The sequence below is a fragment of the Vanellus vanellus genome (assembly GCF_965231255.1).
Source record: "Vanellus vanellus genome assembly, chromosome: 11".
In the NCBI taxonomy this organism is placed as follows: domain Eukaryota; kingdom Metazoa; phylum Chordata; class Aves; order Charadriiformes; family Charadriidae; genus Vanellus; species Vanellus vanellus.
In genome coordinates this window covers 8,232,805-8,249,305 of record NC_138916.1, presented here as the reverse complement: position 1 = coordinate 8,249,305, position 16,501 = coordinate 8,232,805, and the positions used below count along the sequence as shown (strand labels likewise).

The following is a 16,501-nucleotide window of genomic DNA, read 5'->3' as shown; positions in this document are numbered from 1 at the left end:
AAGGTGTTTACTGCGGAAGTTATTGTACTGTGGAATGTGTTTTTCTATCCATTCACAGTTGATTTGGGGGACAGGTTGTGTCATCTCTTCACACGGCATTAAGGAGAAGTCTTTTCTTTGCACACAGTACTTCTTTACAGTATCTGTGAAGGGCAAAAGTGAAGAATTTCTTTTTATTGATAACAAATATGACGTTTTCACAGTCAGAAATTAATTACAACTGAATAGTAGTCATCAATTTCCTTACCAAATGTAATTCATGCATCTTAGCTCATTTGACCTTGGCAAACCTCAGAAATTAATCATTTAGTAATCAAGAAACAAAAATTATACTGTTAACATTTTTTAACAGAACAAAAATAAAGCTTAAGTAAGTATATCTCGAATTCATATTTTACCTATAATAATTCACACAAACTAATACAAACAAAATCAATCAAGAACTTGAAATCAAGTTTGTGCAATTTGTTCAGTTGAGAATTAGGCTCACTAAATGATGATATACTGAGCACTGTGATGGCATTGATGTGAAAGCATATTCCATTATCTCACAAAGTAAACAATAAGCCTTCATCAAGTTCAGGGTGTAAAAATAATTTATTAGCTTTGGCTCATAAAAAGATTGGCTACTATACTTGATTTTCTTTGAACAGCAGCAAACAGTCAAAAAGGTGACAACTGAAAAGCATTCAATAAAAAATAAGGCAAGCAGAGTGTAAATTTGTTCTTTAAAAAAAATCAACGCTGTATCACTACAGAAGCAAGGGTAGCAGAAAAAAATAAACAGAACTCAGTAAAACATGACAATCACCGAGTTACTTCTATACTATCTCATCACTTCAGCTAAGGAAGCATTGTTCAAGCAGTATGCAAGTAAAGTTTATTTCAAAACTAACAAGAGTTAATTAAGTTTTAAAGGCATCCTTTAGGGGGCGGGGGGTGAAGTATGCCATAGTGATGGTAATTTTATATTCTATTCAGTTTGTAAAACATCATAGAATACCAAACCCAAAAGCTTACAAGACAACAAGCCTTGAGTCTACTGTTTTTGATCAGCGATCCGCTGTAAGCAGAGTTTCATGTAGGAATTTTTATTGCGTATTTCTATCACTGCATCTCTGACAAGCTCAATGAACATTTGAGGCCAGAGCTTCTGCAACGACTCATTTTTCATATTGATGTCAGCTGCTTCTTTCACCAAGTTCTCGATGTATGTCTGGCAAAATGTTTTTCTTTCCTTGATTTCCTGCATGGGACAAACATTACACATTGTATAAGACAAAGGAAGAAAAGGGTAAACAAGAGCAAACCCAAAAAGCCACCACAAAAATTTAATGAATTAAAGAACGTAGTGATTAGCAGGCAAAGAGGCCACCGTACACCTTTTTGTGCTGGTGCTGGTGTTAAGTTGCATGGCCCAGGGTCTAAGTCAAGCTTTTATGAGTGTGGTCACAGAATCTTATTATATTCATAATATTTAGATTATATTCATTCATTAATTTATCTGAAATCTACTTTTAAGTAGTCATGTAAGTATCTTTCAACGGCATTATGACTTTTTTTTTTTTGCCTTCTGGCATAGCAGTGAAAATTTACAGAAATTATTAAGCACCAGACTACTTTCCTTTCTTCTCTCCTTTCTCTTCCCAGTTTTTCATGATTATAATGCAGTTGGAAAGTATATGTCTATCTACCTGCCCTAACAAGAACTAAGCATATTATCACAGAAAAATATGCCAGAATGCATCCTTTCGATGGGTTTCCTGATGGACTCTGGCAAGTGCATGGTTCCTAAACATGTACTACATTAGATGCTGAAGTAAGCTGAACCTTTAAATAATAATAATAATAATAATAATAATAATAATAATAATAATAATAAACTGCACTTCGTGCAAGTACTATCTCTACATTTTAGTCACAAAAATGGTATTAATCCCTGTTTCTGCAGAGTTTCTGTAAAATACCATAATAAGATTTGAACAATAAGTTTTATTGGTGCTAAGTATCTAACTAGTTTGATTTATTGCACTGTTAAAAATGTTAGGTCATGCTTCACGCCATCAAAACAGAAGTTTCCTTAAATGAGCGATAAAGCAGAGAAAATACTTTCCAGCTGTTTCATCTAAAAAACAAAATTATTAATCAATTACTTAGACTGTCATCTTCAGCAATAAACTTATTCAATCACATTTATTATGTTAGTTTGCTGCTGATGGGGAACTGGAATCAGCCTTTTTTGCCTATCCTACTCTTCTCTTGTGACATCCTGCAATATTTGCTCCTGTAACGAAGGACAAGGTGTGAATTGCTGCACTGGGAAGAGCAAACAATGCTTATATGTAATGGACTGTACCAATACCTAGTTTATTTTATTATAGTGCTTGTTCCATGGTAAAGGACACGAGGAATGCCTGGCTGTCTTACTCTATGCCACTCAAAGTTTTAAGAGCTACTATCACAGCTTTTGAAACTACAATGTTTTCTTAATTTAATCTCTCCACACATGCAGTCACTGTCTTTTTGTATGCTATGGATCTGAGACAACAAAACCTGAATGCAGTAAATGAATTCAGTGTTTACTGAACTTGATTTAATTTCTTAAACTAGAGGATTTATATATTTCCACATAATCAAAACGCAAATAACGAGACAAATATGGGAAGCAGGGTGCATACAGCTAGAACTCATGACGATTGCTCAGAAAGGAGACTGTGGCTGAAAGAAGCATATCCTCCCTGGGAACAATTTCCCTATGCCCAAGCAAAAGAGTTAGCAGATCAGAAATGCAAACTAAAACAAGCGTGACTGATGCACTTGTCTGAAACAAGCCAGCTTGCAATTTTACTAGTAATTAAACCTAATACATTTCCTATATACTTAATTTCCTGTAGCTCATTTAAAAGCTAGGAAACAGCTTTTTATTACTACAGCCTTCACTATCTCAAATCTTGTCTGAAGGTGTTATTCACCAATTCTTACCAGGATACACTTTCTGACTTTCTAATTCCATTAGAAAATCCTAGCATGTGCAATACACATTCTTCTTTGTAAAGAAAACCGTGCTCACTTCTTATATTCTACTAATGCAGATACATTTTGTTATGAACATAAGGTTTGTAGGTGAGAATGTATTTCTGAGACTGCGGCACTGTTCAGGAATCACTTCACCAAAGACAGAAACTGAGCACTATCTGGTATTCTGGCATAGATCAGTTTGATCATACACGTAAACACGGTAAGCAGTGATATTTTAAAACCACCATTTTCAATAGCACAACTGAAACATGATATACAGAAAAATTCTGTAAGTAGTAGTCTAAAGTTATATAATAGAGAATTAAAGTATTTTGTAATGATATTCTTACCTCAAGCTTTTCCATATGAAAGTCCTTTGTTGTGTAATTCAACGTTGCTCGAGTTGTGTTTTCTCCTCCATTCCTTCTGTTATCACTACTTTCCTCACTCCCAATCCCACATTTCTTTCCCTTTCCCTCCAGCAGATAATGGAATTGCTTCCTCCTGTGAAAAGGTAATAAAGAGATTTACAGTTTTAATTACTGGAAACTTTTTTTAAGTGCAGATGTTTCTAGTGATTGTGAGGGTGTTTTTTTTTTTATTCTTTTCTCCCTTTGAACATGTACTTTATGAGCCATCAAGTTTATTGCATCCTCAAGTTACGTAAAATACATATGACTAAATATTCCTCCGTTAATTTGCTTCTATACAATTGATTTTTTGACATATATCACATAGCATCTCCTAAATAGAAGTCCTGCAGCTTAAACTTTTATCAAGTATGTATCTATAGAAGACTAAAAATAGGGGGGTTTAAGCACCTTTTTACTTACAGCACCAACTCTTAAACCTGTTAACTGTCACCCATCACAAAATACCCACTAAAAATAGTCAGTCTTCATTATGAAAGTCCATAAATTTTCACCAATCCCAGTACACTTGGAGAATTAAACAAGCAGTACATTTGTGTGCAGGTGCCTTTTAATCCTATTCAGCAGACTTCATACAACTTCTGTGAAAACCTCTGGCTACGTGAATCAGAAGATGCTACTATGTCTGCAATAACCGGAGAAACTAGCTTCTGTAAGATGTTATTTGTGAATTTTTTATCTTTTTACCTAGAAAGAACTTATCATAACAACGTGCAAAAGAATTAAACAGCACGGTCTGGACAAATTCCAGTTCTGTTGACTGTATTTTACCTGGATTCTCCAAATAACGAAAGCATGCGATAATGTGGCAGCTCAGAAGACGCTACATATGCCAGAATGCCAAAGAGCTTTTCTGCCATTACAATATCATTTTCAGTAACCTGTGAGGGAAGGGGGAGAAAAAAGAAAAAAGATGAGTTTCAAAATTGGCACATTCATATTTCATTACATCTGTACATTGAGAATTAACTGAAATTTGTTATACAGAACACTACATACAGCTCCGTTCCAGGCATATCTTCCAAAAGTAGATTTGCTTTTACTGGCACTTTCAATGTACTTTGAAAGAAACCAAATGAGGTACTTGTGCTTGTTTTATTTCCTGTAATTCTGGAAACTTTAATGTATACACATGCTACATTGTGCTTCGTGATAGTCTTCACGAAATGAGGAATTTTATAACAATTTCTTACATTGAGTATCTGAAGGCCAGACATATTAATTGTCCTCCATTCTGCGTGCACTTACAGAAGGTCTACTGGAAAATCTCTGATCAAGTTATGCTGGAGAAATGAAAAGATTCTGGGCACCCACATATGAAAAGATAACTTACAGTCTCTCTTATTTTGGCAGCATCATAGAAAATACTTTATAGAAAAAGAGGCTTCAGAGAAAAAAACATTTTTCAACCCCCCAAAATCAGTGTTCCTCCATTATACTTCTCTAGATATCATCCATACTGTTGTGTCAACATAAGTTACAGATGTCTCTAATTTTCAACGGTTGAAAAATTTTCAGGATTAATTTGACACATTTCAATTTTGCACAATGAAGGTGGAAGGGGTTTATTTTTTGGTGGTTGTTATTGTTTTTTGTTTCTCTTGGCTCATAACCTCTGGAGCCCACGGCCTGTGTTTCTGCTACTCTGATGGCCAGACTATGAACTGACTTCAACTGCCAAAAGCTTGTTGGCGCAGTTTCTAGACTCCTGGCTTTCCAGCGAGTGCAGAAGAAAACTTTATGATCATCTAAATCTGACCTGGATAACACAGGACAATGAAACTCACTCAGTGACTTCTTAACTTCTGGATCAAATTTAATTTCTGTTCATCTTATAACATATTTTTGGAAAGCAACCCATTATTAAACAAACTTCAATAGTCACAATATTTAATAAGTACTTCCAGACAATTTTTGTATTCTGTATTATTCAAATGTGTGGGGAAAATGGAATTTTGATCCAAATTAACGTAATTTTATTATATTCCTGTTTAACGGTTATAGACTATGCAATTTACCCTTGCCTAAAGTATACTGCAACAACACAATGCAGGGAGAAGTTCACCAGAGAAAACATAGGTCAGGAAATTAGAAATGTAAAGTCAATTACATTTGCACAGTGTTTAGATTTGCTTATTTTCCACTTAAAATTAAAAAAGTCTTAGTAGCCTAAGAGGAGATGACCTCGCTAAACAGTCTGTTAACAGAAGCAAGGTCTAAAACAAAGAGTGCAGAAGGCAGCTAGGGAAACAAAGACCACTGCAGGCAGAAATGTCTGCTGCAGAAATAAGTGATTTTAATGTATTTATTTATGTTAAAAGAAGCATAAGGACCAGGTCAATAGAGACAGCAATGCTGAATACACTCTCTAGTTCACAGGAACTCGCGTGCTCTATCCTACTCCAGTACATTGTTTGCTCCATTAATCACAAAAAGATTATAACGGTAATATCACATAAATGTAAGCCTATTATGCCAAGTACAGAAAACGGGCACCGATTCAGTAAACGTGATGCATCTGTTATATTGTATGCCACACTGCTTGGCGTAAAGCTTTTTCTAGTTTAGTACCTTCAAACCTTGACAACTCTTAATTAATCGGAGATTACTATCACTGGGGAAAACTTCAAATAGTGTATCTCAATGAAGAGAATTTGCTTCTTCACAGTTAGTAAATGTAACAGTTTGACAAGGGAACAAAATCGTTGTTGGGGGAGACTAACGCTCAGCTTCTAGCCTGGAACATAATTGGAACAGAAGGGGATGGTTGGGGAGAAAATAAATGCTTCCTTATAATTTTTTGTTTGTTTGTTTAAAAGTGCTATAGTTATGCAATTTATTTTGTTAATTCAGTTCGTATATATTGCTTTTACTCCCCAACTATATGTACCTCAGAGCTGGCAACACAATAGTCCTCACAAGCATTACGCACACTTGATAAGCAGAATAGCAGAATATGCACATTTCCCTTTCCATCACCTGAAACTGGGCTGATCTAAGGTCTGAGAGTACACTTCAGAGGTTTGTATTCTTTACAATGAAACAGGACTTTCTAGTATTGATTTTAAAAGAAAAGGTAACATCTCTGCAAGGCTGGATACCGGTGACTTCTGCTGTAGACTAATGAAAAACAGTGATCAGAGTTCATCGCCTTCCTCTGCTTGGCTATGACACTTTTCAAATGATTAATGACACTAGGAAAAAAATTCTGTGTGCACATCTTCGTATAGCGTGGTCTGGCTGAAAAAGTTGGTTGAGAGCAAAAATGTTCTTCAGTCATACATATTTAAGTTTTGATACATGCCCTACATAAAAAGCATGCCATTCTACATTTACTAAATTCATCCCCAAGCACTATTAAATGCAAAGGTTTCCTTCAAAGACTGAATTTGCTGACCTTGAGGTCATAACAAAAAGTCTACTTAAATAGTTGCGTTCTTTTCTTTTTTCTTTCTTTCTCCATGAAGACCAAACCAGTAAGATTTATCTGCTATTTTCTTTTAATCTGAATCACTAGTGTTGATTTTGAAAATATGATGCAGTAAAAAAGAAATAAAACTTTAAATTCAGATTAAAACTTTTTTTTTTTTTTCAAATCAAGTTTGACGGGAATTTTTGGGGAAGTACTAAATGAAAGGTTATTTTAAAAATTTCATGGGATTACTTACTATTACTTCCCCCACTCCCCAAGATACTGTGCTGTTGGAGTGAGTCATATTTGCCTTCATCTTTTCTCATCCCTTCTCCGATAGTTAATTCAGGTAAGCTCTTTAACCCTCTCCTGCTCTTCTGTGCAACTAATGCATTTTTTACAGAACTAAACCCAAGTAAACCACAACAGTCATGCTATGGCTGTATCAGATAAAAAGTAAAATATCTAATCCAAAACATATGATGACAACAACCAGCTCTAAACACTAAAGCTATGCATTATTTTTGCTCTAATTAACTTTTATAACACCACTTAAACTTATTTAGCATTTAAAATTGAATGCATATTCATATATTGTGTTGCATCATAACTATTCTCACTCCCTTTATGATCAAAGCCCAAGTATAAAATAACCATTTTATGTGCTTGAATAAACTTTTTCAATTGATGTAAAGGGGAATACAAAGTACAAAGAATAGCAAAATGTCCTAACTTTCTGTTTAAGCATAAAACAAACATCCCACAAAAACACATACACATTAATGATCTTGTACCTAGCAAGCAGGAAACAAATAAATAAAGTCTATTTAACAGACTTTTTCCTGTGATAGGCTTAAAGACCAAAATATTATTTTCGCTACATTTTGTAACACTGGAAAATATACATGATCATATACTGTAAACTAAGTAGCCTGTTAAACACACATTTTTAGACAAGTATTCAATGTCAGCACTGTGATTGTTTCGAACATAGTAAATAAGCACTTCTAAAAATCAAGTAGAATCATGCAGTTAGGTTTGTTTTTTTTTTTTTTTTTTAGAAACACATGCAGAAATAATAATAAAAATCTTCCCTTCAGGTGTATCCCAATCACTCAAGTATAGATTTGGACTGGCATTTGCAATTGCAAACATCTGAGATAATACAACATTTTTATGGCAACTAAGAATCTTACCAACTTTATTAAGTGTAACACAGTGCAGTTGGACTTAACTAACGCTTAGCACAAGAAATTATATGGTGAAGTATACTTAAATTTTTTACCACAAAAAACTGAAAGGACACCGACAGGGTTCTGCTCGTTTTATTAGCAATTCATCTGGGTTTTAAAAATGCATGCATATTTTTTAAGACCAATAGTAGGAAGGAAGCAACACTTTCCTACCTTTACTCCATTTATCTTCTGTAGATTAAAATGGTTCAGTCTAAACAGAACATAGTATTTCCACAAAGTAAAGTTGACAACCGGATTTCCCTGAGGGTCAACTGTCAACTGTTCAATGCGATGCATCTGGGCTAATGCATTGAATTGCTGCAGCGTCACAAGATTCGTCTCCTTAAACTTCAGGTGCTTAAAAGAGAAAGAAAAGTCATACCACCATAAATTAAATAAGGAAACAATAAAGACTGAACACAATGATTGCTATTTTGTGCCATAGAAGTAGTCACCACTCTGAAAAGAAAATTCTATCCTGTGTGAGAATCTAAATTAAGTCTTGCTTTTTGACAAGTACCAAGTTAAAGTTAGGGTTACAGGGTAACACCAACCAAATGTGTCATTCACAACCATAGCTACATGAAAGCACTCAAGGGTGACTACACCAAATTAAGGTTTTATATATATTATATATGGAATATTTATATATAATATATATGGAATACATATTCCATAGCTGTTCGCACAGCTGAAGTTTGAGGCATTCTTACCACAGAATTAGGAAATTTTATCTTCAGTTTTGTTAACGCTTGAACAATTTCATCAAAGTCTATAAACATAAAGGAGACCGTGACAATAATTCCAGCTGTTTGAACACTCCAGTTTCGATCGAGGCACTCCAGTGCTCCAGCACCATACAGGCAAAGAGTGTCTCCTTCCACTTCCACTAAATGAGACTCAAGAACAGACAAGCCTTGTACTGCACTGCTCAATATTGTATCAAGAGACCTGTGGAGGAAATAAAAATGCAGTGATATAAATAAGATTATTTTGAGATAGTAATGTCATTCTATTGAATGACAGTCCTTTTACCAAAACTAAACTGTCAAATATGATTGCGTTTCTCAGCATTCATTCATGTGCAGTACCCTATGTAGTCAAAAAACACTAAGAGCTGGAAAATCCTCTTTCCACCAATTAAAACTGCAAATTTTCTCCCTCTTTGGCACAAAGGCTCTGGGTGTATTTGAGTTGGACAGGGGGGGAAATAAAAATTAAAAAATTTAAAAGTCGCTCATATTTAATAAACTGCTTAAAAATTTTAACTCAGAATGCTAACTTAACATATTTGGTGGTGCTTTGGCCATCTAAAACCAACTTCAAACAATGTATTTATTCAAGCAAAGTCACCTTCACATTCTGATTGCTATATGAAATATAAAAGTTATGACATGAGTAAGCACTTTAAGAACAGACAGTTGTTAAAACCAATCCAGGATAATGCTATTCACAGTACTGAACAGTTATTTTTATTCTTGACAAGAGTTTCACTCCTTCCTCAAACCCATATGTCACATTATCTGATCAGGATATCAGGATTCATTATTCTGTTTATAAATGAGAATAATCTTATGGTTTATTATCCTTGTTTAATCCTTAATTAATAGGGATGAATAAGCATTTATTTAAAACAATGTGAGCTTTCCAATTCACAAGAGCGATTTTAAAATTAAGCAGTAAATCCAGGTATTCTCAACTCTCATCTCTTTGCGTCTTACTTTCAACACAATACACTCGGCTGACTGGACCTGAAGTGCACAGAGAATTCGAGCTGAGCGCAAATCACAGGTTTAGAAAGTTGTGTAATGATCGTTACTATTATAAGGACCTTTCCAACCTAAACCATTCTATGATTCTATGATTATATTCTTTACTACCTTCCTAGTACTTTTAATGTCTTTTGCTTTTTTTGACTACCAGTGATCACTTGACTGATGTTTTCTTGACAAAAATCATCCAGAACTCTAAGATTTCACTCCTGACTGGAAATGTTGAGAGCCCACCACTTCATATGTGAAGCTGTAATTACTTATCTATGCTGAATTTCACCTGCCATCTTATTGCTTAGTCACTCATCTTGACACCATCTTCTGAAATTCTTCACTATTATAAAACATGGCAGCAGATCAAAGTCAGTTTTAACTTAGAGGGGCTTAAAGAGCAATAAGGCATCAAGGCAAAATGGCAGGGTTATCTATAGCTTCTCAATTCTAACAGATTGCCACATCTTCATTAATCTGTTTAAACTAATGAAATTGGTGATAAATATCAATATCGCACTTTCATTTCTCTAACCATTCATGAAAAGAGAGAACTCCAAACCTGTCTCCAATACAGAAAACTAAATGCACTGTAATTTGCATAAGAACTATAATATATGCAAATAAAGCACACAGTTTATTTTATTAATATCTACGGGGGGGTGAAATTTGATATTTCATTAAAGTAACCACTTCTATTTCTACAACGCAGTCTATAAATCTTAAACTGCAAAAAAATTCACAAGAACATGGAAACAGATTTTATGCATTATATTTTATTATTGTAGGTTTGACAAAAGAATCCTAACATTCACGGTCAGGAAACTACATGGAATAAACCAACTTTAGTCACTGTATCCAGCATAAGCAGAGATAGCATTACACCAAGATCTTTCCTACAACTCCATGGAAAAAGTCTTAGCATGTTACTTAAAATCATGATTTCTCAAGCACGGAGAGTCTGCTCATTAACAGCACAATGCTCAAGCTACCAAAGTTACATTGACTTGGTCACAGGGGATGATTTCTAACACTAAATTAAATTGTGAAGAAACCAAGAAAGCAGCGGCTAAACACGTGTTTGGGGAAGGCTTTGGAAACACAAGAACCGAAAAGACTATAGCAATTTAAAAATGCTAAGACAAAAATGTTTCAAAAGATGCAGCACTTGACTGGAAATAAAAACCAGGTCTAGCCAATACTAGACTGAAACTTGCACGCGTTCTGTTAGTGAGAGGCAAAGACTTTCTGCCTGTACCTGACATTCCCAGTGTTGATCAGGCACAGGAGGAAGCTGTACTTGCTATTGAATTCACACAGACTATTTTTTCAGGCTTTTGCCTGAGCTAGCCAGGTTGAAAGCATGCTAGTTTGGTTTTAGCCAATCCAAAGCACACGTTGTTCACCAAGTTCCGCATTTGGTTTTTAAATTATATAGAATGCTAGATGGCCACCTTTTAGATGCAAATAAGCAAGCCACATAGTGTGTCACAAAAATAATATAACTATCTTTTATACCAACAATACAAAAACTATCTTAGGAATAAAACTAAGTCAAAGAACTGCTATTGTTCAAACAGCATAGGTATGAAAGCGGTGCAATAAGAGATACTGCTGTTGAAACTAAGATCACGAATTCAACACCTGGTTTATGAAACCTTTTGATACACAAAGATGTTACAAACATTTGTAATGCTTGTACATCCTCATTTTGTTCATTTAAGTTGAAGGCAGCAATCTAAACTGTCAAAGAGATGAACAGCTTTAAGAAGGTTCAAGAATTCCTATTTAACACTTCTTGCAAACATGAAGTCCTCCCTTATTTAGCAAAATCACATAACAATTTAGCTTGCACTTCTTTAGCCAGTGAGTTGCTTTCATATTACTTGTTTAATATATATTACTTGTCACTAACGGCCAAGAGGTTTAATCACAAAGTGAAACACCTTTTCAGGATTGATTTGAATGCATTACTTTTGATAATGAAATACAGTGAGATCTCAGAGATGAGAAGTAACCTGGAATATAAGACATGAACAAGAAGCAGTATTTCCCAGTAAAATACCTGCTTTCTTCAGGAAATACATATGCAGCGCTGCCATTGATCTGACAGGGCTCGTTATCTTTATCTTGGTTCAAAGAATCCACAAGAGCGATTCGATTCTGCTGTATCTCCCACTGACGAGCAATATTACAAATTGTTAACCGTTTCTTTTCCTGAAACAAGATATAAAAGTCATAATAAGTTATGACAGTGCAGTATCAACACACTTGTTTGTCCTGAAAGAAATATGCTGCTTAATGAAACCATTTTAAATTGAGCAATAGTAATGGTTGCTGGTTATGCATTAAAATCACTCCATCATTCCAGTGCCAGCGAACAATGATTTCGCAGAATTTGCAGTAACAGAAACAAGAAAAGTAACATAATAAGTCCACAACTTTTGAAATAATGAAGTTAAACTATTTAGTTTGGATAGCCACAGAAGTCTCATTTTGACATTCTGGAGCTATTTGTAATACTCCTCCCATGAAACAGGGCCGACTGCTTGTACTTTCCTCCATGCTGCTCGAGCGACCCTAGCCCTAAGCTAAGACGATTATGCAACTCCTCTAAGCCTTAGCAGTAACTGCAACATATTCGGGGGGGGGGGGGGGGGGGGGATGTTATCTTCCAAAAAAATGGGAAAAGTCAATTTTATAAGAACAGAAAATGGAATTACCTTCGTGATAGACACAAGGACTACAACAGATCTAAGTTCAAATTTTTTTTAATATTTTTTAAAGTAGTTTTTATATTCTAAACAGGTCTTGTCAACAAAGCAGTATTTCAAAAGTCTATTAAGTACTTGTTCTTGTATAGCCATGCAAATCCTGTCAATTATCTATGATTCTATATATAGGTTATTATTCCATTGTACATACAGATATATATGATTTAATATATCCAATTTAGCATACTTTAAAAGGTTAAAGAACAAGGTGCTTTGTAAGAGCTCATGGACTGGCAGCTGAACTCTCAAATGAAAACTGCACAACATAAATAATATCAAAGGGTAAATGTATTGTTAGTTCCACTTCGTTTGTTTTTTCTGAACCAGCTCTAATTCTCTGGGGGTCAGCTGTCTCACTGCCACACTACTCTCAATGAAACTCCAACAGTGACTTGGAATTTCTGAGAGGAAAATATCATAGCGAAGCTTAGCATAAAATAAATTTACATTCACAAGACATGGAGAAAACAGAGTATCAGGCAAAGCCAATGATTTCTTCATTTATAATATCATACTCTAAAGTGACGTTGCTACAGAAATGTAGCTTTCAAGTCCATACAAAGTAACATCCTTAATTTAAAGCTTCTCACTCTTAGGAAGTATCAGAAAACCATGATATTCTAAGAAGCCTTTAATTTCTCTCACATATGTCACAATATCAGTATTGGAACTGGAATACAAACAAACATCCTGATATTTTGGAAGGGGGCTGGGTGGGGGAAGGCAAACCTGAATTTGCCCTTTGTAGTACAAAGAGCAGTCCATAGGCATCTTATATATTTGTCACTAATTTTACCCATAAATAGGGGAAGGATAAAAGGTGCATGCTCTTCAGATGCCTTAATGAATATTCTACTTCAACACTATGAAATTTTGGATTGAAACAGCAAGTACTTGTTAGCTGCAAGTTGCAATGGTCTTAAATTAGGTCTAAAAGGATCTCAGACAAGGCAAATCCCTGTTAACAAATATTTCCTTTAAGCATAACCTTTATCAATGTCTTACCACTGTTAAAAGTCTGTCTAATAGCATAAATTTAAATATCATTACATTAGTTCTTGTCACCTTTAGAATATTTTATTAGGCTGATGAAGGCACAAGAAAACAACACAATATCTATTAAGGTTTAGAAGGCTGTACCAAAAATTCTGAAGGCTAGAAAGGCTTTGTTTTAGAATTCAGCATTTACATTTCTGTTTTAAGACAGACTCTATGGCTGCAAAAAAAGTCAACATAAACCACAAAGTTTTATTATAGCCCCTTTTTTCAAATAGGAAAAAAAAAGATAATTTATTTGATATGCCTATGGAGAAAGGGAGGGGACCAAGTAAACGTCATTTTACCATTTGAAATTAACGCTTTTGATGTATTAAGTTTAACCAATACTTGTTATGCTCCTGGGTTTAATCGATAAAAGCAACATGCGACTGTTACCATCATGTTTTCATGTAATTCATTTCACAGTGGGCAAGTTGTGGACATCGGTGCAATGTGGTTCACTAAGAATGTTCCTCACAGTACTCCATGTTGGAGATCTGAAGCGTAAAGCACTACAAATGCATATTTCTTTGAAAAACAGACAAGAGTAGATCAACAAAAAAGCAAGCATTTCACCATTTTTGACTGCTAATTTGTGGAACCTAGGTATTCCCTTAAGAATAAAGAACAACTGCATATAAATGTTTCAGAGTAAAATATTTAATAACTACATGCAAATCCTTCATGCTGCAGCTATTAGACTCAGAGTAAACACTATGATCTGCTTCAATGAATGATAATGCAGACATAGACCTACTAGACTTAAACACTGATAAAAGTTATGTCCACAGCTGTCTATAACTGACACTGAAAGTACACGGAAACTACTTTAAAATTTTTCTTCTTCCGAAAGTTTTTCCATCACAAAGGGCTCAAAACTATTTCATATTCAATTTGCTCAAAGAGCTATGATATTATCTGGTTAGAGAACACTAAGCGCCCAACGTTCACAGACTTCAGCAATGACTAGGCTTGAGGTCACAGAAAGTAGGGGAAGTTGAAACAGTCAGCGTTTTCTGCCAATCACATTCAGAAAATTCTGTTTGTTCTGGAGGATGAAGGTCTCCTCATAATCTCAACTACCATACAGCTCTAGTGCTTTGTTAGCCCTCAGTTGTGGGCTGCTGGATTCCTACAGAGCTTTGAAAACTTCCAAGAATTCATTTTACAAAAAGCAAATTTCAGAAGTGTGAATATTCTGCTAGCAAAACTATTTCTTGTTCCAGTAAATATTAAAGTTCAGCCTCTGTTGGAAAGGAATTATACTCTCTGTACATTTCAAAGTACGTCTCAAACTTTCCCAGAGGAGTGGGTTTTAAGCAATGAAAAAATAGTCTGGAAAAAAGAGATGAAGAAACTCCACTATTAGGGTAGGCAAGTACCAGCAAGGGAAAAAGAAAAGATGACGTTGCTGAAATTAACTTCTGTGATGTGAATAAATGAATACAGGAAAGCAGTAATTGTTTGCTACTGAATGAGTGCTTATAATTTCATTTACACTGCATATAGTTTAAGAAAGTTTGGAAGAAATTGACAACAACAAAAATTGCAGAATATGAGTCACTAAATATTTTCTTCAGATTTAACTACGATGAAATTCCTATAGTTGGCAACTTTTTTTTCACAGGCCATTGTACCTATGAGCAGGTTTGTTCCTTTCAATTCAAAGGTGTTGAACAGTAACAACGAAACCAGAATCATAACACACAAGAACATATTTACAAAGGAAAGATATACAGAATCACCAAATTGTGCAAAAGATATTGGTATTTGGCTCTTATGCCATTTAACTACTTGAAGAAAGCTACCACGATTAAATTACAAAATCTACAATTTGATGTTGAAATGCTGATTAACATTCACTAATGTTGAGTAACAATGGCATTATACATTAAAAATATTTTTTTCTTCTAAGGGTAGTATTCACTAGCAACTAGCAAAGTGAACTGAGAAATCTCGGCCATCGAGACAAACAATCCCTCTGCTATAAGGAAACATTATATCAATGGTTAAGAACATGACCTACAAATAAACACTTTCAATAAACACCTGCTTTTTTTCTAGTCCAGAGACACAGTTAGCATTTCAACAGCCAAAAATAACACTATGTGTGAATATTATTTACTAATTTCCCATTTCTTTATGTTACTAAGAACCAGCACCAAAATTTCAAACCTGAAGAGACTTTAAACACATCAGTATCTTACAGGAAAAAACAAAACAAAACCAAAAATCACAAAACAAACCACGACACTGATAACAAAAAAAAAAAAAAAAAAAAAAAAAAAGACAACTGTATCTAAGACTTTTTTGTTATATTGGTTTTGGGGGGGTGTTGTTTGTTGTTTTTGTTTTGTTTTTTAAATGGAAAATCAAAACACACATAGATACAAATATACAGGAAATCAAAATATATTCTTAGGAACTAGACATGGAATTCTATTTTTCCCCATCCATATATTTGGGTTTCCTGTTTTTTCTTTTTTATATACTTCAAATGTCTTCTAACATACTGTTAGCATTCTGTTTGTGTCTGTATTTTTCAGTTATATACATTTGCTACACTTCTTACAGCCTCCTGCAATTACTTTCAGTCTAATCCCCTGCATGAAATATGATTTTACCTAGGCAACTTAACAATATGGGTACATGAAAATTGTTTGTTTGTCTGCCAAATTGAATTTTTGTATAACCATTAATGGATGACAAAAAGTTTTAAGCACTTTTTTTTTTCTCCAAAGAAAAACGATTTGGAGACAAATAGCAATATTCACACAACAAATGGAATGAGATACTCTTAGATCCTTGAACTTTGGTCTCCTATTAGCAA

General features: G+C 34.5%; 1 protein-coding gene across 1 annotated transcript in view; it reads right to left on the bottom strand.

Moving 5' to 3' along the window:
• Nucleotides 1–578: 578 nt before the first annotated feature.
• Nucleotides 579–16,501, bottom strand: part of LRRC49 (leucine rich repeat containing 49) — a gene marked incomplete at its 5' end in the record, with an annotated part of 53,683 nt that continues 37,760 nt past the window's right edge. Inside the window, 6 exons of the mRNA XM_082488947.1 lie at nt 579–1,246; nt 3,369–3,522; nt 4,221–4,330; nt 8,268–8,453; nt 8,810–9,047; nt 11,925–12,076. Of these exons, the coding sequence (XP_082345073.1) occupies nt 1,040–1,246; nt 3,369–3,522; nt 4,221–4,330; nt 8,268–8,453; nt 8,810–9,047; nt 11,925–12,076 (1,047 nt within the window). The 3' untranslated portion in view covers nt 579–1,039. The remainder of the gene's footprint in view (nt 1,247–3,368; nt 3,523–4,220; nt 4,331–8,267; nt 8,454–8,809; nt 9,048–11,924; nt 12,077–16,501) is intronic.